At 45.9% G+C, this 27178-nt stretch overlaps 1 protein-coding gene across 1 annotated transcript in view; it reads right to left on the bottom strand.

Moving 5' to 3' along the window:
- Positions 1-27178, bottom strand: part of chd1l (chromodomain helicase DNA binding protein 1-like) — a 131437-nt gene that overhangs the window by 24256 nt on the left and 80003 nt on the right. Inside the window, exons 14-19 of the mRNA XM_068041034.1 lie at positions 24895-25051; positions 15526-15694; positions 12525-12670; positions 5236-5399; positions 2571-2779; positions 343-441 (exon numbers count right to left, since the gene is read on the bottom strand). Of these exons, the coding sequence (XP_067897135.1) occupies positions 343-441; positions 2571-2779; positions 5236-5399; positions 12525-12670; positions 15526-15694; positions 24895-25051 (944 nt within the window). The remainder of the gene's footprint in view (positions 1-342; positions 442-2570; positions 2780-5235; positions 5400-12524; positions 12671-15525; positions 15695-24894; positions 25052-27178) is intronic.

Here is a 27178-nt window from a genome sequence, read left to right as displayed (position 1 = left end):
GAGTGAGGAAACTAGCCAAACATGATCAACAGCTTTACCTAATGATTTATTATCAAATAGTTACCAAGATTGGGAGATAGCTTGATTCTGCCTAATGGGGCACTAAAGTTATTCACAAACTGACAGATTAATCCATTACCCTCCCAGAAAGGAAATATGCAGTGCTGGGTACAATGCAAGCCTGAATATGAATCTATGCCAAACACAAGATATTTTATTCAGTAAACCTGTACTTTCATATTGTAAAATGATTGAATGAGGTTTAAGATGCAGGTAATTTAAAAATAAATAAAGGAAACAAAAGAGAAAAGTATGAATTGTTAAAATTCTGCTCTCCTTTACCTTTCATTTTTCCTGCTCGCCCATACTGTTTTCTTGGTTCATCAGATCTAGCTTCCAAAGCTGTAAACAAACCACCTTTTCCCCATCTTCCAGAGTCATCTAAAAAAAGTAAGAATTGAAAGAAAAACTATTTAATGCAAGACAAACAAAACACAAAATTCAATGAAACCTGTCTTGAGCAGCCATTGTTTGGACTGATCCAAATTGGTTTCATAAAGGGAGGGTTTCTGTCGCCAAAATTATTCATTTTGATATTTTACTCACAAATAAGTACACTGAACATTGTGCTGCTGTGAGAATCCAACAATGTAAATTTTCAGAAACATTTTTGGGCTAACCAATGGCGAGTATGTCAATGTTACTTCGCCTTTACTTCAGCTTTGTGTTCTTTTGTTGCTCTTCTTTATTTTCATCCACCTTGAACTTGTACTGATGCTCTGCCTCATTGAGACTAGCATTCTTTCTCTCCAGGTTTTTTTGGTATTCCTTTGCAGCAGGGCATGCAGGGCAGAACTGACCACATTCATGGAACAACTGATGATTGTTTGGTCTGGTAATAACCTACTCACACAGGTGTGAATAAAGTAGCAGTTTCAGCAACTGTGTCATTCAAACTTCTTTTAAGAATTAATCCAAATGATAAGGAAACTATGGACAGCTTCCTTAGAAGCTCCGAGCTGGAAGAGGATTCCCTGCTTTTTCAAAACCAGCCCAGTCAGCTGTAGCAGATGCTGGCCTCTTAGAGGGTTAGAGGATCCATCCAACTGACCAGATTCAGGACAGTCAGTATATCTGAAGGCAGAGGATCTGCTGGTTTGACTCCAAGTACAATGGAGGTGTCAAGTCACAAGCCTAACATCACTCTGTCCAGGGGAGTCTGATAGTGTTTATTGAGCGGGGATATATATGAGACAACAATAACATACATTTGTACATTGCCTTTAACATAGTAAAATCTTCCAAGGCATTTCAAGGGAGCATTATGAAGCAAATTTTGATGTTGAGATACATAAGGAGATATTGGGACACATGAGAAAAACTTTTGTCAAAGTGGTAGGCTTTAAGGAGCGTCTTAAAGGACAACAGAGAGGTTGGGAGGCGGCGGGGTGAAGGGAGGGAATTCGAGGGTTTAGGGGGTAGGCAGCTGAAGGCCTGACCACCAATGGCAGAGCAATAAAAATCAGGGATGTGCAAGAGACCAGGGGCTGAATTTTACCAGCCCCTCGACGCCGCGGGTTGGGGTGCGGGGACTGGTAAAATTCTGTGGGGAGAGGCTTGTCTTGGCCCGTGGCGTCGAGAAGGGCCCGCTGCATATTGCCGGCAGCGGAGGCACCTTGGTGCAGCCCCCCCATCCACCGCCAGGTGACGGGTCCTTCATCTCCATATTAAAGTGCACCCTAATGAAATGAAGATTAACTTACCTGCAGGCGGCGGCCATCCCAGGCCAATTTTACGGCCTCCGTTCCACCTTCAGAACTCCAAACAGAGTTCCGAGGTGAGAACCTGGTGGGGAGGGTAGGGAGGGGGAAGGAATAAAATTTTCATGGTGGGAGGAGCAGGGAAAACAATTTTCATTGGCTGTGGGAATGGTGGGAAGGGGTTGAAGCGCAAAGAGTGCAAAGTTAGGGTTTAAAGTTCGGGACTGTCAATAATGTTTTTTTTGGGGGTATAGGGAAATAAACCTATTGTGTGATCATTGGTGGGGGAGGGGTTGGAAGTGGTGCTTTTATGTGTTATATAACGTTTTCATTAAAAATTAAATTTCTGGTCCCTTTAAACATCGACATTGCTGCTCAGGGCTTAAAGCCTTTTAAAAATGGCACCGGCACCCGCGCAATGGTGCCAGACACCGTTGCCAGGGACACAGCGGCCGCCCCCTCATCAGGGGTGGGCGCTCCGCCCCACTATTTAAATGAGATCCCACACAAAATATCATGGGGTTCCTCGGCGGCTGCTGAATGCGGGCATCCTGCTGAGTTTTAAGGGCACCGCGAAATAAAATTCAGCCCTAGAAGTGGAAGAGCACAAATAACCCTGAGGTTGCAGAGATAGGGAGGGGCAAGACCATGGGGGGATTCGAACACAAAAATGAGAATTTTAAAATCATAGTGTTGCCAGACCAAGAGCCAGTGTAGGTCAATGAGCACAGGGTGATGGGTGAACGGGATTAGGTTCTATTATTCTACATACAAGACTACTGTAATATAACAGATTATTTTTCTACTTGCCAACACAGTGCACTATTATTGCATCCTCTTTGTCAGCAACTTTTGGGTGAGTGACGTCCCCAAGAACATAGTGAATGGACATCTGCTTTGTATCTGTTAAATCCAGATCACCAGGAAGGTCATTTTCATCTTCCTCTGATTCGTCCTCACTGTCACTATCCAATGGAAGACAGGGAGATCTGTAGCCACAAGATTCCCACCAAGCCATCCTGAGGAGAAATGTCATTTAACATTGTATTATAGTTATTTAAAACAGATATACTGATTAGTTATGAAGAGTACACCATAAGCTCTTAAAAAAACAAAACAATGCTCACACTTTAAAAGTAATTAATTAGCTCTGAAGCAATTGGGACCTCCTGAGATATAAAATGAATCAGCTACTTAAAGCAGCAATCACTGGACCATATCGACTGAGAATGCCTCAAGCTTGATTCCTAGCCAGAGATAATTAGCTGATTTCTGTCATTGGTTGGGTTAGGAAGGTGAAATTCAGAAAACATATTTTGCTTCGGAGCATCATCTGCTGATCTCTGCTTGTGGTCCATTTATATCAACATTGAGAGGGGACAGGATTCAGCTTGACTGTAATGTGCCTCATAATCAAGCAGCTTGTTAATACTCACGATCACTATTGGTAATTGCCAGTGAGGCTCTAGAGTGTGATCAAAGGCAATGGTACCGTAATTCAGCAAGAAGTCAATACCTTCAGAAGAGGAGGGAAGAAAATTACCAATAAAAGGGAATAAAACTGAAAGCAACGGGAACAATGTGCCAAAGATGCTAAAGCCAAATTTTCTCTGTTCTATTCCCAAATAGCATCTTTAAAAAGGATGCAATTCAGGGGAAAATGGATGCTATTACTTTGCTCTCATTTTGCTCCTAAATAGAATTGCACACAAATTTCCTTCATGGCTTTAGATTAGATTTTTAGATTAGAGATACAGCACTGAAACAGGCCCTTCGGCCCACCGAGTCTGTGCCGAACATCAACCACCCATCTATACTATTCCTACACTAATCCCATATTCCTACCAAACATCCCCACCTGTCCCTATATTTCCCTACCACCTACCTATACTAGTGACAATTTATAATGGCCAATTTACCTATCAACCTGCAAGTCTTTTTGGCTTGTGGGAGGAAACCGGAGCACCCGGAGAAAACCCACGCAGACACAGGGAGAACTTGCAAACTCCACACAGGCAGTACCCGGAATCGAACCCGGGTCCCTGGAGCTGTGAGGCTGCGGTGCTAACTACTGATGTCTATACCTTGCTGTGCTTAAAGAACAAATGAAAGACAGATGTCTCCGCATACAGATTTCTTCTAATAATAGCAAGCACAGATCAGAGGCAAACTGCTCTCAGAAAAACCTGTTGCTAGTGATTCCAGAACTGTTGTTCTGATTCCTTTTGTCAAGAAAGATCCTTATTTTTGGCCTTTTGAAGTGAAAGTGGGTTTGCTGCCTCTGAATTTGTTGCAATTTGCAAATCAACCTTTACATATTTACTAATGTATTTAGCAACATCCAGGTGTGAGTATGACATTAACCATTAGAGCAGAAATCTGTTCGTCATCTTAATTCCTGAGAATGAATTACTGACCATAATCCATTTCCACTCAAACAGTATTATGTTCAATAGTAGATTCCCCATGATGTTGCTGATGGTACGTCAGCAGATATGCTATTTTATAAGGGTGTGTAATGCATCATGTATTATTCTGCTACTAAAATAGAGTTGTGTGTACCTGGCATGTCACTTTAACACCACTGGAAATAGGTACATCCTAATGTCAATTCGAGGCTAACAGCTGTTAGGCACATGCTGAGATAAATTAGAGGCTAAAGCTGTTGGTATGGAAGTTTCTCTGGAGATGATATTTACTTGTAAATCCCAGGTTCTTCCCAATGTTATAAGGAAATGATTGTATTTTTGAAGAGCTATACAGGAACATGTGTGACAAAATAAATGGGTGGTTGATGGTCGGCACAGACTCGGTGGGCCAAAGGGCCTGTTTCAGTGCTGTATCTCTAAACTAAAAATGTGATGGAAGCCTGCTACATAGCATTTTCAGCACTTTTCTTTGCCGCAACAATTATACTTTTTATGATCTATCAAAGTTCTTCGACATGGAGAAAGCAAAGGAATTAGACACTTTTCAGACAATAAGAGTCTTACTCTATTGTCAGGGATGGTCACCTTAATTCCTCAAGTAGGAAAACCTTTTCATGTTAGAAGAGTGGAGCCAATGAAAATCAGATATTCCTGCCTCCTGCAAACTGCATTTACTAATATAAATAGTCTGATTTTTGTTATTCAGGCAACAGTGGGGACACATTTTATCATGGTTGTTGCAAGCTGTTGGTGGATTCACTCATTACACCTATAACATATTAAACCCACAGAGCCAGTTTAGTGCATTTGATGTCATGATGTCAAACTGCATTGAAACCTACTTAATTATAATGCTCTCAATTAAAACAGAGACAATAATACCATAAGACTGCTTGTACGCACAAAAAAATAGTCTTTGTGTTTCTAACTAAATTCCTTTGGGTGTACAAAAAAGTGGTTCTGGGTGAGGCCACTACACTATAATGGCATAATAATACCCTGCCAAAACCAGCTAAATATTTGAAGTAGCAGAAAACAGCCCTTACTTTTTCTTTTGCTCCTCCTCTTCTCGCTTTTGTTTCCTCTCGGACAGAAGCTTTGCACGTTTAGCTGCTGCCTCTTGACGTTTCTGGCGTCGTTGCTCAAGCTCTTCAGGTGACAATATTCGTTTCTTTCTGGTGGTCAGATCCAATGGGGCAGCCAGAAGGACCTGTACAGATAAGACTCAAAATGAGATAGCTATGGAGTACTATTTCTGAAAAATAACTTTTTCCAAGTTTGTTTTTCTCTTTAAATTTCTATGTGCTCATCAAGATGAGTGAGAGATGTTAGTGACAGAGGATGAAACTCTGCCCATTTGAGACGTAAGCACCAAAAACACTCCCAGGTCAAGTATTGCATAGCCAGATGCAAAATGAAGCTCTCTCTATTCTGCTCAAACATATCCTTGAGCCCCAACCCTAGAACAGCATATCCTATGGCAGCAAAGTGACATTTTTTCCATTCCCCACACCTATGGCCTCTCTGAAATAACTGGACTGAGATTCATCAAGCTCATTTCACATAAGACCTTGGAAGCCAGAAGATACAGAAAACTTCTATCTCATCAGATTGGTATGGATTTTGAAACAGGTGTGAAAACCAGTGTCTAACTTACCGTGACACCAAAATCCTCATAAATGTCCTTAGAGTATGAAAATTTATATCTACAGTAGTAAAATACAAGGGGGATCAAGTTATGCTTCAGCTATACAAAGCCCTGGTTAGACCACTCCTGGGAGTACTGTCATAGAGTCATAGTAGTTCTGGGCAACACACCTTAGGAAGGATATATTGGCCTTGGAGGAAGTGCAGCTAGATTTACTGGAATGATAACTGGACTCCAAGGGTTAAGCTACAAGGACAGATTAAACAAACTAGGCTTGTTTCCCTAGAATTTGGAAGGTTAAGGGGTGATTTGATTGAAGTTTTCAAGATATTAAGTTGAAAAGATAGACTAAATTGGGAGAAACTGGGCTGAGTTTTACCAGCCCTCCGACGTTGGGGGTCGTGGCTGGGGGGTGCCGGAAAATCCTTCTGGGAGAGGCCCATCATGGGCCTCGACTCCAGAAAGGCTCCGCCATATTTTACCTGCGGTGGCGAGCCCTCGGGACAGCCCCCCACCGCTCAGCAGTGAGGCCTTAACCTAATTATGCTAATGACATTACAATTAATGAATAAACACTTACCTGGTAGCAACGGACGTCTCACGCCGATAATCCGGCCGGTTGCCGGAAGTCCCGCGCTTTCGGATCTCCGTTCAGAAATCCGAGGCGTGACACTGGTGGGGATGGGAGAGGAGGGAATCTTTCAGGGTGGGAGTGGGGATGCTAAAAGCAACATGATTGGTTGTGGGGATGCTGGGAAGGGGTTTTGGGTCAAAGGGAATAAAGTTTGGAGGAAGGTCGTGAGTGAAAACTCACTTTTTATGGGGGGGATAGGACAAAAAAAAAAACCAACGGATTATTCATTGTGGGGGTAGGAGAGGGGATTGCAAGTGTTAATGAAATTTTATTTCAATTTTGTAACAACCCTGTCTTTTTTTTTTATTTCCAAAATATACTTTATTCATAAAAATCTGTAAAAATTACATTGCCAAACAGTTTCCAAACAGCACCAAAAAATACAAACATTGCAAGGGAGATCAGTTTCCTTCAATACTGTCATGAGTTTCTTCCCAAACCTTCCGTTTCACAATTGTCATGTCAATTACAGTTTTACATTTACAGCAATTCAGAATATTAACGATACAGTTCGAGGGGTTTCCCATGGATCCAGCCCCTCAGTCCCGCTTGGTGGGGGAACCTTACACAGTGGTCTTTCCCCATTGAGCCTTTGCTGCGGCTGCCCCAAGCTTTAGTGCGTCCCTCAGCACGTAGTCCTGGACCTTGGAATGTGCCAGTCTGCAACATTCGGTGGTGGACAACTCTTTGCGCTGGAAGACCAGCAAGTTTCGGGCAGACCAAAGGGCGTCTTTCACTGAATTGATAGTCCTCCAGCAGCAGTTGATGTTTGTCTCGGTGTGCGTCCCTGGGAACAGCCCGTAGAGCACAGACTCCTGTGTTACAGAGCTGCTTGGGATGAACCTTGACAAAAACCACTGCATCTCTTTCCACACCTGCTTTGCAAAGGCACATTCCAGGAGGAGGTGGGCGACCGTCTCTTCCCCACCACAGCCAACGCGGGGGCACAGTGCGGAGGGGGCGAGACTTCGGGTGTGCATGAAGGATCTGACGGGGAGGGCCCTTCTCACCACCAGCCAAGCTACGTCTTGGTGCTTGTTTGAAAGTTCTGGTGATGAGGCATTCCGCCAAATGACTTTGACGGTCTGCTCGGGGAACCATCCGACAGGATCCACCGTTTCCTTTTCCCGTAGGGCCTTGAGGACATTCCGTGCAGACCACTGCCTGATGGACCGGTGGTCAAAGGTGTTTTTCCGCAGAAACTGCTCCACGAAGGATAGGTGGTACGGCACGTCCCAACTGCACGGAGCGTTCCGCGGCAATGTGACCAGGCCCATCCTTCGCAACACCGGGGACAGATAGAACCTCAGCACGTAGTGACACTTGGAGTTTGCGTACTGGGGATCTACACATAGCTTGATGCAGCCGCACACGAAGGTGGTCATCAGGATAAGGGCCACGTTGGGTACATTTTTCCCGCCCATGTCCAGAGATTTGAACATCGTGTCCCTCCGGACCCGGTCCATTTTAGATCCCCAGACGAAGCGGAAAATGGCTCGGGTGACTGCCACGGCGCAGGAGTGGGGTATGGGCCAGACCTGCGCCACGTAGAGCAACAACGTGAGCGCCTCGCACCTGATGACCAGGTTCTTACCCACAATGGAGAGAGATCGCTGCCCCCACATGCCCAACTTTTGTCGTACCTTGGCTACTCGCTCCTCCCATGTTTTGGTGCACGCCCCGGCCCTTCCGAACCATATCCCCAGCACCTTCAGGTAATCTGACCTGACGGTGAAGGGGACAAAGGATCGGTCAGCCCAGTTCCCAAAGAACATGGCCTCGCTCTTGCCGTGGTTAACTTTGGATCCCGAGGCCAGTTCGAACTGGTCGCAGATGCTCATCAGTCTGCGCACGGACAGCGGATCCGAGCAGAAGACGGCGACGTCATCCATGTACAGGGAGGTTTTGACCTGAGTGCCTCCGCTGCCTGGGATTGTCACCCCTCTTATGCTCGCATCCTTCCTAATAGACTCAGCAAAGGGTTCAATACAGCAAACAAACAAGACCGGGGACAGAGGACAGCCCTGTCTGACTCCAGATTTGATCGGGAAACTTTCAGATTCCCACCCGTTGATTGACACTGCGCTACTGATGTTTGTGTAGAGCAGTTGGATCCAATTGCAGATTCCCTCCCCAAACCCCATTTTGGAAAGCACGTCCATCATGTAGGTGTGCGATATCCTGTCAAAAGCCTTCTCCTGGTCCAGGCTGATGAGGCAGGTGTCCACCCTCCTGTCCCGTACGTAGGCGATCGTATCCCTGAGTAGCGCGAGACTATCAGAGATCTTCCTGCCGGGTACAGTACAGGTCTGATCGGGGTGAATCACCCACTCCAGAGCAGACTTGACTCGACTGGCTATGACTTTGGACAGTAACAACCCTGTCTTTTTAAACATTTAAATGGCACTGAAGGGCTTGAAGCCCTTTAAAAATGGAGCAAGATGCTGTTCCTGGAGACGGAGCACCCACCCCCTCTACGTCATCGCGGGCAGGCCTTCAGCCCCTTCATGCTAATGAGCTGCCAAAAACGGCAGCGAGCTATGAAAATTCAGCCCACAATTTCTGCTGGTTGTGGAGTCTAGCAGAAGGGGTCATAGTCTAAAAATTAGAACCAGACCTTTCAGGAGTGTAATTAGGAAATACTTCTTCACACCGAGGGCTGTCGAAATTTGGAACTCTCTTCAACAAACGGCATGTGATACTGAATCAATTGTTCATTTTAAAACTGAGAATTTTGTTCGAAAAGGTATTAAGGAATATGGGGCAAAGACGGGTATATGGAGTTAGGTTGCAGATCAGTCATGAAATCACTGAACAATGGAACAGGCTCAAGGGGCTAAATGGCCTACCCCTGTTCCTATAACTCTGAAATATTGTTAATTGGGGTCAGGTATGATCTTATTTAACTTTTCAAATTTTATTACCATTATTATTTTTCTCAATTTCAATTTACTTCTTGTGAAAACATCATTACAAAATAATTGCTGGCATCATTTATCATATGTTAGGCAGATACCTTCTTGAATTAAATTTCCATTATGCGTGCTACTTTTGATTAAAACCCCTTCAAAGTTGAAAATAATACCGTTCTTTTACCAAGGGTAAATTTGTAGCATTGTACCCGGTTTGATGAGTGGTCAGATCTTGTGCTTCAGATGGGGCAGTTAATACACTGAGGATGAACTTTAATGGGTCGGATGGTCTTTCTTCATCCCTGATATGTTCTTATAAATTTTCCATGGTTAAAACCAAACCTGGCTTCAGAGAGTCAACTCCCACAAAAAGTCGAATATTAGGCATTTGCCCACCTAATTTACAAATGATCAACCCCCTTATTATGTAATTTGTACAGAATATGTTTGGAAATTGAAGAGTCAGATATTCCTGCCCCTTGTCCAGGCACTAGATCCAACCCCTGGATTGCCTGTCCAGAGCCTGTCACCAGCACAATGGGCAGGTAAAAGAGTCACAGCTGCAGGTCATTCAGCTGTCGGAGGGAGATCCAGGAGAGGTCACAATCCCATATTTTCGAGATACAGTGCCAATGAGTGATCCAGGAATTGAGGCTGGAGTCCAGGAATGCCTTCTCCCATCTCATTTACATACCTCCATCTCGCCTGTGCCTACTGAGGATGCAGGCCCTGAGCAATCTAAAACAGCCAAATCAATGGCAAGAGGCAGGAAAATCTACTCACATCAGACCTCTGTCCTGTTTCAGAGCACAAATATGTGTAGCTCTTGTCTGATTGATATTGAAATATGGCGTAGGAGGCTGTTCTGCACTTAGTTTACGGTAATGTCTGTAAGCAGTCACTTATCAAATCCACACATCTCAGATTTGTGATGAGATATGTAAGGTTGTCACTACTTATTCACTACAATTCTTAAAGGCTCAACTATCAATTGTGTGTATTGTCAGAATTTGCATCTCCTAGTTATAGCAGATGCATATTGGTTAATTAGGGTCGAGCTATTTATATTGCTGATAAATGTTTGACCATGCAAAACCTAACTAGATGAGAGAACTATTTAACATTGTTTAGGGCTGTCAATAGCCATTTTTTCACTTTGTTCTTGTGAACACAGAAATGTGTTTTGATTGGCATCTTTGATCAGTTGTGAATAGTAACTGTCAATTTTACTTAATGTCAGCCTGGATCAAAGGGAAGAAAGACATATAATTGAGAGTGGCGGCATGTGTATCGCTATACAGGCATAAGATAATAGGAATTCAATGATATGATTTTCTCTCAAAATGTTTTCAACACAAAAGCAGGGGTTAAGCATAGAAAGCATAGAAACTAACTTCTGTATTAAACATGAGCAGAAAGAAACTGAATTGAAACTTCTCCCCAAAAAACAATTTTGGCTAGATCAACTGGTGGAATTGTTATCTCTGATTCAAATGATGGTGGATTTGAATCCCCTGCCAGCATTTGAACTCATAGACAGACACTCCAGTATAGCACTGAGTGAGTGCTGCATCATTAGAAGCACTGTATTTTTGGATAGGATGCTAAAATCAAGATCCCATGTGCCGTATCAGATGACGGCTGAAGATTCCATTGCACTAATTCATGAACAGCAGTGAGTTTTTCTGCTGTCTGGCCAATATTCCTCCCTCCAACAAGAACCGATTAACTGGTCATTTATTTAATTGCCTGCTTGTAGGGCGTTGTTGGAACAGAATGCTGGATGCATTTACTTATACAACAATTGTCACTTTATTTGGAAAAAATTCATTGTGAAGTGTTATGAGAGGCTTTTTAAAAAAAAATGTTTTTAAGGACTCATATTCAAATTGTGGAAATGGATTCATTTGGAAGCCTGAAGAAATGCTGGACTTTGTTTTTTCACTGGGGTCATTGAAAGGACACGACTGAAAATACTTACTGGAATAATCAAGGAGTGCTAAAAACAACCTCTACTGGAGATAAACAAACAACAGGAACCTTGGACTGAGAGGAGATGTTTACAGAGAAGCCACATGTCAAGGTTTATGGAGGTCAGGACGTTGACTTTCTGTTTTGGGGTTTGGATTGTTCAGTTCAGTTGGGGTGTGAACTAATTTGAAGACAGTTGGTGTTGTGTCTGCCAAGGAAAAAGACACCACCAGCTCATCTTTCCTGCACCTCTCTAAGAGACCCTGAAAAGTCCAATGTGTCAGCTCCTCTTTCCTCCCGTCTTTGGAAAAACCCTGTGATTCAAGTGTGTGCTAGCTGACATCCCTGATGTTATATGTCTCCTGGAAAGCCTACCAGAAGAATTCTCAACATCTCCAGAATGAATTGCTTCTGAAAAGATCCCAGTGACCTGTCACCGCATACTCAGACGCTAGACCAAAAGGAACAACTGACATCCTTTCATATCTTCTCTTTTTTCTTCAAGAATTAGCAAGTATTTGGCCAAAGTATTTTTTTTTTGTCTTTTTCTTGTAACAGACCTCTGAAGAGAATTTCTGTATTTTTTTCAGTGTGTATGTGAGTTTGTGTATTAGGATTTTAAAAGGGAACTTTCATATTTCAATCTGTGTGTTAATGCTTTGCTTCATTACTGGATGAGTCTTGTTTTATAATAAACTGATAATTTTGTTGTTTATTGAAGAAACCTGGTTGGTGTAGCTTATTCTGGGATAAAGAGCAGATTGACAGCATCAGTAAGTGGATAAACATTTAAAGATATGTTGTGATCTGTGGAGAAGTGGCACTAGTAAAGGCAGTGCACTCCTCCCACCTCGGTTGTAACAGAATTAGAAGAAGCACCTTAAGATGTTTAAGTGTGATAAAGTGCAATAGAAAGGCAAGCATTATTTATTACACAGTTTACTCTCAAAACAGTATGAATTGTGATGCTTCCTAATTCGATTGTTACAGCATTCTGAGGATGAAATTCACTGAAAATTACTTTGTAGCTATTAGCAGGTAGAAGACATATGTTGCAAAGGGGCATTTCGAACTTCACAGGTTAAAGGATACTAGAAAAAATTGCATAACAGCAAGGGATGTCTATTTGAAATTTATATAGAATATTTGGAATTGATACAGCTGTCTTACATTGGACTTTGTGCGGAGTGATCTTCCTCCTTTATTGGCTTCTTCAAGTACCATTTTGTGAAGATCCAGAAGTCGCTCAAAAGTCTTCTGATCTGCTGAGCTGGGCTCTTTAGAGTAATCTTTCCCCTCATATTGGTACATGTTTACTAAAAAGAAATAAGATCTTGGTAATAAATTACAATATAATAAAATGGTTGACTCCATTTAGCCATATATGACAAAGCAAAACAATCTGCTGCACCCACCCATTGGGTTCAGTTTTACCCATTTCATACTTTAGCTGTAGATTACACCGGTTTAAGACTTGGATTAAAAGCTTATATTTTTAAGATACCATTGTTGCAATGTAACATTTTAATGGCTACTTGCAGATCAACAGTGTAGTTGCTCACAGCGATATGCAATTTTGTTGTGCCATGTAATTCATTATTAGGCTCCTGATTTATGATGACTTAATATGTCACATTGTGTTATTACATATTATTCTGGAATTGTTAGCTGTGCTTTAAGGATAAAAATTTGCAATTCTGTTCAGTTTTCCGTTAAAACTGTAAATCAGTGGCCTTAATTATATTTTCATTTACTTATATACTCAATTTTAATTTCTTTCCTTTTTCAAAATCAAGATTAAATCCTAAAATAGCAAGTAAGATGGAGCAGGTTGGAAGTAGGTACCAAGGGGTAGAAACTCATCTCGAGCAGTGGTGCAAACGAGTGGTCTCGGATTGCCCACTCATTATACATAGCACCTAATATTTAATTCCATGGACCACAATGGATTTAAATATCAGTCGTTGCCTGTAACAGGCGGGCAATCCAACACTGTCTGCTTTATGCCATTGCCCAAGAATAATTTCTACGCCTAGTATTTAGCTGCATTCTGGATGGGGCGCAGGGTGGAGGCTGAACTTTTATAGGACTGAGGGCGGCAGTGAGCTTGGCAAAAAGGGATGGAAATCTTCAAGTTTGGTAGCATTGTGGGAGGTGTCTTGAGGTTTTGCAGCACAGAGAGGGAGAGATCCTATGACTTGACAAAAAATGAGGAGATAGTACTGCAGTTTGACAGCAATGTGGTAAGAGTTCTAGAGTTCTGCTGAAAGAAGTCTGGTTTTTTTTGAATATCTGATTGATTTAGTGCCTTTTATTGGTAGACTTTACTAAGTAAAGAATGAGCGAACCTGCAATTATGGAGCACTTCTCATGTCCTCAGGAAATCGCAAAACAGCTAATGAAGTACCTTTTGAAGTTTCGTCACTGTTGTAATGTTGAAAAACGTGGCAATCAATTTGTGCATAGCAAGGTCCCACAAGTCGCAATCATCAGTTAATCTGTTCTAGTCATGTTGGTTGAGGGATAAATGTTGGCCAGGAACCGAGAGAATTAAGATATTTTTAGCACCCAATTGAAAGGGTAGATGAAGCTTTGGTTTAATGTCCCATCTGAAAGATGGCACCTCCACAGTGCAGCAATCTCCAAATACTGCAGGAAATGTCAGCCGAGAATATGTACTCAAGACTCTGAAGCAGAACTTGATCCCATGATCTTCTGACTCAGAGGCAAGAGTTCTAGCATTAAGCCAAGACTGATACCTAAGTACAAGATTCTGACTGGTTCAAATAAAAAAACACAATCAAAAAGAGTAACGCCTGAAGTGCGATATAGCAAGTGCAACATGACAAACTGTAAATGCATTCCATTGTAACATGTTAGTTTCCTTACAGTGAATTGGAGGTACATTAGTACTGTGGAGAAGGAGATATTTTGGGGTTTAGCAGTACTGCAATGGAAGGGGGCATTTTGGGATTTGACAGTATAGAAGTGACGCCTGTGCTTTAGCAGTAATGGCTGTGGGGGTAGTGTTAATTGTGTATGAATTCTGTTTAATTGTATGCAGGTATTAATTGGGAATTCACTTGAGCCCCTATAAAAATAGAGGCAGACTAAAAGTGTTGTTGTTGGGTTAGGAGGTGTATGCTTGCAATGTGTAACTCTGTAAATAAAAGTGTTCAAAGATTGGTTCCAGTTCTATCACTGACAAACTGGCTTTCTGGAATAGAACATGGGGAGAGAGGAACTTGAAGTTTTGGCAGCACTGCAGTGGACAGAGAGATTTTGGGGTTTGGCAGCTACTGGGTAGAAGATCATAGAGGTGTCTATGGACTAACTTGTTGGGACACAATAACACAAAGTCAGTATCGCAAAGTGGGCTGAAGGAGCTAGCTTAGATACTACCTGTGGAGAACAAAGCAACCAGAGCACAGGCTGAGTAATTATTTGTGTATAAAGTGTCAGCCTTTGTGTGTGTCAGGATAGGATGAAGGGGGCTGAGCAGCATATAGTCAACAAGCAGTATTGCTAGATTTTAAATAAGTTTGCTCATTTGAAAAAAAAAATTCTTGGTAGTTTTAACCCATTCCTCTCCTGAAAGCTGGTGACTCTTTGTTGCGGTATGGTTTCATAGGCATCAGATACTCACTAAGACATGACCATTTGTTACGTGTCAACCTAGGCAGTGAATGTCAGCAGACTATTGACTGTGGAGCATGACAGAGCAGAGCCCAATTCAAAGGCCATTACCCAAAATCTGCCCACACACTTCAGCAGTGGTTGCTGGATAGTGATCAGGAACTGGAACCCTGGCTGATATTCCCCTCCTAACTCAGGGGTGCTGAGGCCAAATGTAGTAGCTGTACTACAGCCTTGCCTGGTATTAGTCATCTCAGCTCAAACCAAGAACTTGCGAAGTTTCTGATCTATATAGCTAACCAATCCTATTTATAAACTGCTGATCCATTGAAAGAGTTTGAATAAACCTTTGCTTGAAATATAGCTGTCATTTCTCTCTGCCCATTAAAGCAAATAGGGAATTAAAAACAGTGGGAAAAATGAGAAAAAATAATTAAATTTAAAATAAAAATGAAGGAATTGAGTAACTCAAATTAATGGCAAAGACTGTCGAGCCTAACAAAGCTGGCATATGCAGTAAACCGTAAACACATACTTGTTCTCTCCAGTTCTTCATCTGCTTCCACTGTCTGCATTGGTTGGTCCTCAGTGAGCCACATTCCTTTTCTGGTTTCCCCTAGAATATTTTCCAGATCAACATCTTCGACAGTACTCTCTTCAGAAGACAGCAACTTATCCAGCCCAAATTTCAGGATGTCACTTAGCTGCAGCAAAAAAGGCCAAATAAATGTGTTCCAAGCCTCGACAGTGCGCTACTGAACATTAAACTACTAAAAATGTAAAAAACATTTATACAGCAAAACAAAGCAAATTAATTAATCTTAACCTTGTTTTAACTTTTCAACATTATTTAATGCATATAATTAAGAAATCATAACATTTATTTATGCAACTGATTTATTTAAGACTTTGAAAATTTGTCTGTTTAAATCCCAATTACAAACCTTGATAAGTTTTCATTAATAACACAAGATGAGGACTAATCTGGAAGGTCATTGGGCCCATCTTAGCTCAGATATCTGGAAAGACCCTATAGTCTCCCTCAATATAGCATTCAACCCAAGGATTAGCTGTTTCTTAAATGATTTCTGGGGTTTTGCTTTAACTATCGTATCAGATAGACTATTCCATGTTTCGTTTACTCTTTGAGTGAAGAACTTCCCGTCATTAATACTAAATTTGCTTTTAGTAATTTGTCCCATGTTGTACTGTCAGTCTAACTTGTAGTGCTTCATATTTATTTTATTCCACTGTTTCTTACTTTACATTCATCTCTATAAGGTTACTTCTGAATTTTCCTTTTTCAAGGAATTCACTGTTCTCCAACCTTTCCTCTTAACTCAATCTTTTGATACTAGCGATCAGGTTTTCAATTTGCACTGAGTAGTTAATATAAATTTGAAGCAGTGGAGCTCCCAATACCAATATCTGGAACACTTCACTAAGCACATCCCCTGGCCCTGATTTTATACCCATAAGAAGTACTCATGCTTCCTTAACCTTCAATCAATTTGGAATCCTCATTGCTTTAATCTTATTTTCCTCTAATGTAAGAAGTCTAGCTATACCACGTGCACAATTTACATACTACACTTGGGATGTCACCTCAAAAGTGTCAAGGGGCAGAAAATTAAATTGGGCCCAAAAGCTGTCACGGGGAAAACGATGCAGGGTTACTCTGCAGTGGTTTCTTCCAATGCAGGCAGCACACAAACTTTGTGCTGCCGGCTAATTTAAATGATTGTAGCATGCAGTTAGCGCTGAGTGCACTGTTGTGTGGTTGCACACCTGATCAGGGGGTGCAAAATCATGAGAAGCTTGCAAGCGGTAAAGAAAGGCAGCACTACTTAAAGCTAGGCTGCAGCTCTTAAAGGGGAAGTGTATCATGGCTGGAGCAGGTGCAGGAAGTCATTTGGAACGTCTTTTGACGTGGGGAACACTCAATCATGACACAACATGGAAGAGAGTGTGCTCAAAGATTTCCTGACACTGTACTGGAGGCATTTGTGCAGAAAATCAAGAGGAGGAGAGATGTCATCTATCCACATGGGGCCAAGAGACCCTCCAGACAAACTTTGCAAAGGCAGTGGGACCAGATAGCAGTCGTGGTCAATGCCAGGAATCTAGCCCCAAGGATCTGGATGCAGGGCCACAAATTGCTCAATGGCCTCACATGAGTAGTCAAGGTCAGTAAATGTATCTTCAAATGCCATATCCCACTAACTACAACACAAGCCTCTGCCACTGCTCAATGCACACCCCCATCACTCACTTACCAACAATCCCTATCAATCATGACTCATATCTCACATGCATAGCTCCAACTCACCCACACACACTCAGCACTGCTACAAGCCTCACACCTATATCTCCCAACTTGTACACACTATTCAACTACGACAGTCAATCTCACTAACACACTTCCTTCTTTTTTGCAGGACAAGAAGTCACATTCTATGAATTTATAACTAGAGCAGCAGCATCTAACTGGCAGGGGGCAGGCAAGACTGAATGCCCTTTCCCTGATGGAGGAGACATGATCACAATCATTAGAGTGGCCATGGCTCAGGCCGTGGCCAGTGGTGGGGCTGCAACCATCGAAAACAACAGTATCTTCACACCTAATCCTCCTTCTGAAATCCCACTTTCCCCTCATCCCACAATCTCTTCTGATTTACAAGTTGCAGATGATTTTAAGCATGTTCCTCTTGCTTGCCATCACTCCCCTCCCCACGTCTCTATCTGTGTGCCTTTCTCCTTTCAGATACCCAAGAACTGCAACCTGGCCAGGCAGTGGTGGAACAGCAAGGTGTGGTAGAGCAGGAAGACAGTGAAGAAGAAACGACGTCACTCCTCTCACGCTGGTTGGAGTCATACCTAGTGCAAAGGAAGATGGTTGTGTTTGTTGGAGGTCAATCATCTGAGCTCCACGACATCACTGCAAGAGTTTCTCAGGGTAGTGTTCAAGGCCCAACCATCTTCAGCTACTTTATCAATATCTTTCAATCATAAGGTCAGAAGTGGGGATGTTCGCTAATGATTGCACAATGTTCAGCAACATTCGTGACTCCTCAGATACTGAAGCAGTCTGTGCAGAAATGCAGCAAGACCTGGACAATATCCAGGCTTGGGCTGATAAGTGGCAAGTAACATTCGCGCCACACAAGTGCCAGGCAATGACCATCTCCAACAAGAGAGAAATTAACCACCTCCCCATGACATTCAATGGCATTACCATCGCTGAATCCCCCACTATCAACATCCTAGGGGCTACCATTGACCAGAAACAGAACTAGAGTAGCCATATAAATACCGTACTATGGTATTTATGGTACTACCTACAAGAGCAGGTCAGAGGCTCGGAATCCTGCGGCGAGTAACTCACCTCCTGACTTCCCAAAGCCTGTCCACCATCTACAAAGCAAAAGCCAGGAGTGTGATGGAATACTCTCTACTTGCCTGGATGGGTGCAGCTCCAACAACACTCAAGAAGCTCGACGCCATCCAGGACAAAGCAGCCTGCTTGATTGGCATCCCATCCACAAATATTCACTCCCTCCACCACTGACACGCAGTGGCAGCAGTGTGTACCATCTACAAGATGCACTGCAGCAACGCACCAAGTCTCCTTGCACAGCACCTTCCAAACCTGCAAACTCTACCAACTAGAAGGACAAGGGCAGAAAATGCATGGGAATACCACCACCTGCAAGTTCCTCTCCAAGTCACACACCATCCTGACTTGGAACTATATTCCTTCACAGTCACTGGGTCAAAATCCTGGAACGCCCTTCCTAACAGCACTGTGGGTGTACTACCCCACATGGACTGCACTGGTTCAAGAAGGCAGCTCACCACCACCTTTTCAAGGGCAACTAGGGATGGATAATAAATGCTGGCCTAACCAGAGACGCCCACATCCCATGAACGAATAAAAAAAAACTTGCAGCACCAGCTCAGATACTGACACGGTGCGTACTTTAGAGCGTTTCTTAGAAGCGGGATCTGCACAAGGTGAGACACCGGGCATAAGTGGCCTACAGCCAGAGCAAGGGACATGTGTAGCACTGGTGCCAACTTGCCAATGCTTCTGCTGCGGAGGACTCAGTGAGCATTTCGATTGAGTGGCCTACAGAAGGTGGCTGATAGGTGTATGCAATGAAATGCTTGGTGCATTGGCAGGCCTGCTAGAAAGCCAACAGAGGAGTCCACCATCAACTTGACACAGGGCTTTATGCAAGACTTGGAGTCCATCATTTCCAGTGTGGAAGTGGTGGCCAACCACATTAGCACACTTGCGGATCCAACCATGACACAGCGTCTGATGGCCAAAATCTCAGCTTCCATTGCAACACTAGCAACAAAGGATATTTCAGAGAGCAATTAAGAGTCAACCACATTGCTGTGGGTATAGAGTCACATGTAAGCCAGACCAGGTAAAAATGGCAAATTTCCTAAAGGGCATTAGTGAACCAGATGGATTTTTTTGACAATCGATGATAGCACCATTACTGAGACTATCTTTCAATTCCAGACTTTTATTAATTAATTAAATTTATAAATTAATTGAATTTAAATTCCACCAGCTGCCGTGGTGGGATTTGAACCCGTGTCCCCAGGGCATTAGCCTGAGCTTCTGGATACTAGTCTAGTGACATTAACATTACACCACTCCCTTTATACTGAGGGTTAGGTGGAGGAAGTGTTCTCTGAATTCCTTGGGTGGAATTGGCCTCCTCCTCCTTTCTCCCTTCTTCCCCCTCTTCGTCTTCCCTCTTCCAGCAGTTTGTCCTGCTCTTTCTCCCTGTCATGCTGTAGTCCATGCTGTAGTCCATGTAGTCATGACTGTAAGCAAATGGTTTGTGCAGAATTCATGAAGTCAGGACAAAGTCCTTCAGTACATGCCTCACCACTCCCCGTGGACCATGGTTGTCCAATGTATGGCCTGTGGACCAGAGTCCAGCCCTCCAAAGGTTTCCATCCAGCCTGTGGATGTAAACTGCCAGAATGTTAGGCACTTCGGCAGGCAGCTATATGTTTGTTAGGACGTGCTCTCACACATGGCTGCATCCGGCAGAGAGGTGGTGTTCACAGCCTGCCTCTATAATCCAAATTTACGGTGTGCAGGGAGAGAAGAGTAAGGAGTGGGCAGAGGGCAGTGAAGAGCAGAGAGCGAGGAGCGGGAAGCGGGCAGAGGGGAGCAGAGAGCGAGGAGCAGGGAGTGGACAGTGGAGAGCAGAGACTGGGGAGTGGGAAGTGGAGAGGGAGGAGCGGGAAGCGGGCAGTGGAGAGCAGAGATTGGGGAGCAGGAGTGCAGAGTGAGGAGCGGGGAGCGGGCAGTGGAGAGTAGAGAGTGGGAACGGGCAGTGGAGAGGGAGGAGCGGGGAGCAGGCAGTGGAGAGCAGAGTGCGAGGAACAGGGCGTGGGCAGTGGGCAGTGGGGAGCAGAGAGCGAAGTGCGGGGAGCGGGCAGTGAAAGAGTGTGCGGGGGGAGACAGGGGGGGGAGGAGACAGAGGGGGGGGAGACAGAGGGGGGGGAGACAGAGGGGGGGGAGACAGAGGGGGGGGAGACAGAGGGGGGGAGAGACAGGGGGGGGGAGAGACAGAGGTGGGGGAGAGACAGAGGGGGGGGAGACAGAGGGGGGGGAGACAGAGGGGGGGGAGACAGAGGGGGGGGAGACAGAGGGGGGGGAGACAGAGGGGGGGGAGACAGAGGGGGGGGAGACAGAGGGGGGGGAGACAGAGGGGGGGGAGACAGAGGGGGGGGAGACAGAGGGGGGGGAGACAGAGGGGGGGAGACAGAGGGGGGGGAGACAGAGGGGGGGGAGACAGAGGGGGGGGGAGACAGAGGGGGGGGGAGACAGAGGGGGGGGGAGACAGAGGGGGGGGAGACAGAGGGGGGGGGGAGACAGAGGGGGGGGGAGACAGAGGGGGGGGGAGACAGAGGGGGGGGGAGACAGAGGGGGGGGAGACAGAGGGGGGGGAGACAGAGGGGGGGGAGACAGAGGGGCGGGGAGACAGAGGGGGGGGAGACAGAGGGGGGGGAGACAGAGGGGGGGGAGACAGAGGGGGGGGAGACAGAGGGGGGGGAGACAGAGGGGGGGGGAGACAGAGGGGGGGGGAGACAGAGGGGGGGGGAGACAGAGGGGGGGGGAGACAGAGGGGGGGGGAGACAGAGGGGGGGGGAGACAGAGGGGGGGGAGACAGAGGGGGGGGAGACAGAGGGGGGGGAGACAGAGGGGGGGGAGACAGAGGGGGGGGAGACAGAGGGGGGGGAGACAGAGGGGGGGGAGACAGAGGGGGGGGAGACAGAGGGGGGGGAGACAGAGGGGGGGGAGACAGAGGGGGGGGAGACAGAGGGGGGGGAGACAGAGGGGGGGGAGACAGAGGGGGGGGAGACAGAGGGGGGGGAGACAGAGGGGGGGGAGACAGAGGGGGGGGAGACAGAGGGGGGGGAGACAGAGGGGGGGGAGACAGAGGGGGGGGAGACAGAGGAGGGGGAGACAGAGGGGGGGGAGACAGAGGGGGGGGAGACAGAGGGGGGGGAGACAGAGGAGGGGGAGACAGAGGGGGGGGAGACAGAGGGGGGGGAGACAGAGGGGGGGGAGACAGAGGGGGGGGAGACAGAGGGGGGGGAGACAGAGGGGGGGGAGACAGAGGGGGGGGAGACAGAGGGGGGGGAGACAGAGGGGGGGGAGACAGAGGGGGGGGAGACAGAGGGGGGGGAGACAGAGGGGGGGGAGACAGAGGGGGGGGAGACAGAGGGGGGGGAGACAGAGGGGGGGAGACAGAGGGGGGGAGACAGAGGGGGGGGAGACAGAGGGGGGGGAGACAGAGGGGGGGGAGACAGAGGGGGGGGAGACAGAGGGGGGGGAGACAGAGGGGGGGGAGACAGAGGGGGGGGAGACAGAGGGGGGGGAGACAGAGGGGGGGGAGACAGAGGGGGGGGAGACAGAGGGGGGGGAGACAGAGGGGGGGGAGACAGAGGGGGGGGAGACAGAGGGAGGGGAGACAGAGGGAGGGGAGACAGAGGTGGGGAGACAGAGGTGGGGAGACAGAGGTGGGGAGACAGAGGTGGGGAGACAGAGGTGGGGAGACAGAGGTGGGGAGACAGAGGTGGGGAGACAGAGGTGGGGAGACAGAGGTGGGGAGACAGAGGTGGGGAGACAGAGGTGGGGAGACAGAGGGAGAGAGAGAGAGGGGCATAGAGGGATGGGAGAGGGGGAGGGGTAGCGGGGAGAGGGTGGAGAAAGAGATTAATATCATTGCTGACTGATGGACATCTATCGAGAACACTCCGCATCGTTACATCAAGTGTGCGGGCACGGATTGAGTCCTTATGCAAGCAAAAATAATGCCAGTGTTCAACATAGCAACGAGAAAGTAAGTCAATAAATTAGTCTTTTCATTTAAAGCTTCTTCACAAAAATGCATGTTTGTTATTGTTTTGATACTAAGATAAATTTTTACTGCCTTTACATTTCCAAAATTTTCTCACCAGCTCCCTATGTAGGACAAAAAATGTAATGTGGTTTCCCCCTTGCTGTAGACTTTAGCAACTTTAAAGAGCTCTAAAATCCAAACACTTCTACAATTGCAGCAACAGCCAGCAGAAATCAATCAGCAATAAATCTGAAAGTAGTTGATAATCCCTTTAAACAGCGCTGGTGGGATGGGGTGCCTTCCTGCTGCTGAATGAGTGTTCAGTTGTGTGAAGTTGACAGAGGGCATTAGTTTTAGAGATACAGCACTGAAACAGGCCCTTCGGCCCACCGAGTCTGTGCCGACCATCAACCACCCATTTATACTAATCCTACACTAATCCCATATTCCTACCACATCCCCACCTGTCCCGATACTTCCCTACCACCTACCTGTACTCGGGGCAATTTATAATGGCCAATTTACCTACCAACCTGCAAGTCTTTTGGCTTGTGGGAGGAAACCAGAGCACCCGGAGAAAACCCACGCAGACACAGGGAGAACTTGCAAACTCCACACAGGCAGTACCCAGAATTGAACCCGGGTCGCTGGAGCTGTGAGGCTGCGGTGCTAACCACTGCGCCACTGTGCCGCCCTTGGAGTTGGAGCATTGAGCTCCGAATCGGCAGCACTGGAGTCACCTACTCTGCATACTTTCACCAGATGCTCACTGCACACGTGTTAACACTCTCACCAAAATGGCATTCAGCACAGCTCGCACCAGAAGCATGTGTGCGTGTGAACACCATTTTGTCGGCAAAGAGCCCTCATCGCCCAAAAATTCGGGCAATAAGGAGACAAATTTCATGTACAAGGGGTTTGATCAGGTGGGATCTTCCCCTTTTGTAATCATTTACTAGGTTGTCATATAAATAACCCTAAAGGTTACTCTTGATAATTGATTTAATTTAGATGCTCAATTAATTACAAATAGATTTTATACAGTAGTAGAATGTATACATCATTAAAATAAATGGTTCTAACCAGTGTTGATTTTATACAGAAGACATTGTGCAAAATATTAGAGTTGGCAAAGCAGCAAGCTGTTTGTGCCAAGGCCTTCTCAGACTGCTAGAGCATTTACAGTTCAAGACAAGGTGAAGACTCTTTTTGGGCATACAAACCAGACAATGCAGCACTATCCAATGCCCCTGCAGGTAGGGACAGGACCATGTTTGTCTATGACATTCCTCATGATAAGATGGCCTGCAGACTCTCATGGTTTTGCTTACACATGAAGATTGGTCAGTTAAGCCAAGGAGCAGGTACTGGAAACTGCTGCCAATCGTAGAACAACAGAGCAGGAGTTGTCACCAACTGATGGAAAGATAAAAGGAGAGAAAATTGGGGGAGGCAAGAGGACTCCCTTGTAAATAAAAGTACTTGAAAGTTGACCACAGTGCAACAAAATCCAAAGAGCTGGAAAGGGGGTTGGAAAATGACTACACCCTTCCATAGCAAATCAATTAATTTCCTACATGTTGCAACAAAACTAAGGGCTGAATTTTACAGACCTCCTGATGCCGAGGTCGTGGCGGGGGTGGGGGGTGGAAAATGTCTCTGGGAGAGGCCCGCCATGGACCTCGGCGCTGGAAGCCCGGCCCCATGTCGCTGGCGGCGGAGAGGCCTCTTGACGGCTCCCCCACTGCTCAGCGACGGGAGCCCAATTTAAATATGTTAATTTATGTAAATAAATGAATCGATCACTGTTGTGCTCCCCCCGTCCGTCCTGGAGTGATATTGGTGCTGGCACTCCCATCTGGGGATCCAAGGCAGAACACTGGTGGGGAGGGGTCAGCAGGTAAGATTTTCAGTGTGTGGGGGTGGGGTGGCATCAGAGTCATTTCATTGGTGTAGGGAATGGTGAGAAGGGGTAAAGTTTAAAGTTTATGAACTTTGGGGGGAGAAGGTCAGGTGCACAAGTTAATATTTTGGAGGGGGAGAGGGCAAGGAATTAAATGCATGGTTGTTGGGGAGGTGTGAGAGGGGCAAGATCAATTAATTTAGTTTTTAAAACCCATTCTTCTTTAAATATTTAAATGTAACGATAGGGCTTGAAGCCCTTTAAAAATGGTATCAACGCCTGCGGAAAGGCAGCTTCCACCATTGCCAGGGATGGACTGCCTGCCCCCATCCACATCATCGGGGTGGGGGGTGGGTGGTGGTGGAGGAGGGGGCGGTCCATGCGGCCATTTAAATAAGCCGCCGTATTTAATGTCATGGCGGCTCTGCGAAGTGCGGTCTGCCATTGTTTACGGTGGTGGATGTATAAATTGCAGCCCTAAATTTCCATTACAGAAAAAGAAAAGACAAACTGATGGTCATGGAGGTGCCTCTTCAAAATAGCATTAGAAGGTTCCACTGCAACAAAAGAACCATGAGCCCTTTGCCCATTTGGACTATAATTGTTAGCAGACTCTTACCTGCATATCAAAAGTTCCAGATGATTCTTCTCCCTCCTTCATAGAGAACTGACCACCTTCAATCAAAGTATTTGTCAACTTCAGCTTTGACATAGCTCTTCTGTAAATTAATTCTTCAACAGTGTCTCTTCCGATCAGCCGAATAATTTTAACTGGCCTTTAGAGATAAAGAAATCACTTTAGAGGAGAATAGGATTTTGTGAATTCCATTCATCTTGTCAAATGAGCAACTGGCTTTAATAAGTATCATGTCATAAAATATTTTCTAAATTTAGCCAAGTACAAATTCAATGTTTGTTATACCAGTGGCAATACTGTGACATTGATCCTACACTTTAACATTGAAGAAAATGTCCATACTCAGCTTCAATACTCTTCAGGTGTGACATTAAAAGATTTGAAAATTACATTGCTCAGATCTTGCAGGCAGAAATACATAAGTTTCTGATGCAAAAATACACTGTCAGAAAAAAATGGGAAAGCGCGTATTTCTCATAATCCTCTGCACATCTGTGCTTCCTCAGTGTTACTTAGGAATTTTTGGCATGATGTTATTTTGTTATTGAGTTGAACAACAGATAATAGGGATAAAATTGGACATGGCCCGGAAATGCATGCAGGGATCGTGATGTGGGATTATCCAGCTCCTGTTGCTTCCAATGCAAACAGTATGCAAACTTCCCGCTGCCTGCTAAGTGGCTGCATGTCTGAGCAGGGGACACACAATCATAAGAGGTTAGCACAATCCACAACTAGCCTGCACTACTTAAAGCCAGTTTGAGCCTCTTAAAAGATAGGTGCATTGTGGCTACAGCAGGTACTGGAAGTCATTCCAAAAGTGATTTTCATGTGGGGAACACTCAATAATGTCAAAGAGCGATGGTGGTCCCACGGGCCATCGATCTGGTCGGGGGGTAATGATTGCCGTTCCTCCGGCCTGGGTATTCTGCTGCGGGGAGGTAACTTCACCATCTCTGAAGTTAAGGAGGTGGTGGGCGGTCGCTTCCTCGTAGCAGACGTAATGTACAACAACGCTCCGCTCCGGTTGATCAACGTGTGCGCCCCGGTACAACGCAGTGAGCGGCTGACCATCTTCCAGCAGCTCCCACTGCTGCTGGCGACGTCCAGGCCGGTCATCCTAGGCGGTGACTTCAACTGCATCATCGATGCGGCTGGACGATCCGGCAGTGATGACAGCAAACTGGACGCTACGTCCAGATTCCTAATAGAAACAGTTAAAGATGCCAAATTGCGCGACGTCTTCAGCAAACCTGCAGACGGAGCGCAGCGCAGATACACATGGTCAAGATCGGACGGGTCTGCCCGTTCCAGGATTGACTTCCTGTTTGTGTCCCATGCCGTCACGGTCGGACCCACCGACGTCAAGCCGGTGTTCTTCTCCGACCACTGCCTCTTACTGGCCGACTGTCACTTACAGGACGATCAGCGGGTTGGCAGAGGGACGTGGAAGCTCAATGCTACACTGCTGACCCCAGAGAACGTTGAGGAACTCAAAAGGGATTACAAAGGTTGGAGGACCGTGAAACCCCTCTTTGAGTGTCCAGTTCACTGGTGGGATGCGATTAAGGAGAACATCAAGAGGTTCTTCATCCACAAAGGTCTTCAGAGGGTGAGAGAGAGACAGAGGGAAATGTCCCGACTCCAGAAAAGTATGCAAAATCTGCTCCGGTTGCAGTCAATGGGGGTCGAGGTCAAGGAGGATCTCCAAGAGGTGAAGAGCCAGCAGGCCTCGCTCTTTGCCAAGGAGGCCTCCAAGATCATCTTCCGGTCCAGAGTCTGCTCCATCGAGCAGGATGAGACGTGCTTGCGTTACTTCTTCCAAAAGGTACACAGAGAGAGCTCTGTTATCAGCAGCCTGAAGGAGGAAGATGGCTCTGTAACATCATCGCAGTCCGACATACTAAGGATCAGCAAGTCCTTTTATGCTGGGCTGTATGACGCGAAGCCCACAGACAGCAGAGCCTCCCAGTCCTTCCTGTCATCTATCACGGAGGTCTTAGATGACAGCAGGAGGGAGAGACTGGACAAGCCGCTAACTTTGGACGAGCTGACAAAGGCCGTCGAGTCCTTCGAGACGAGTAAAACTCCCGGAAGCGACGGCTTACCGGTCGAGTTGTACTCGGCCCTGTGGGACTGGGTTGGCCCGGACCTGCTGGAAGTATACGTGAGTATGCTCCTGGCCGGCAGCATGTCAGAATCCATGAGGAAAGGCATCATCACCCTCATTTACAAGCGGAAGGGGGAGAGGGCAAAAATCAGAAAT

This window comes from Heterodontus francisci, chromosome 10 (genome assembly GCF_036365525.1).
Source record: "Heterodontus francisci isolate sHetFra1 chromosome 10, sHetFra1.hap1, whole genome shotgun sequence".
NCBI classification, from domain to species: Eukaryota; Metazoa; Chordata; class Chondrichthyes; order Heterodontiformes; family Heterodontidae; genus Heterodontus; species Heterodontus francisci.
The sequence above is the reverse complement of the archived record's forward strand: the minus strand, read 5'-3'. Positions and strand labels throughout refer to the sequence as shown.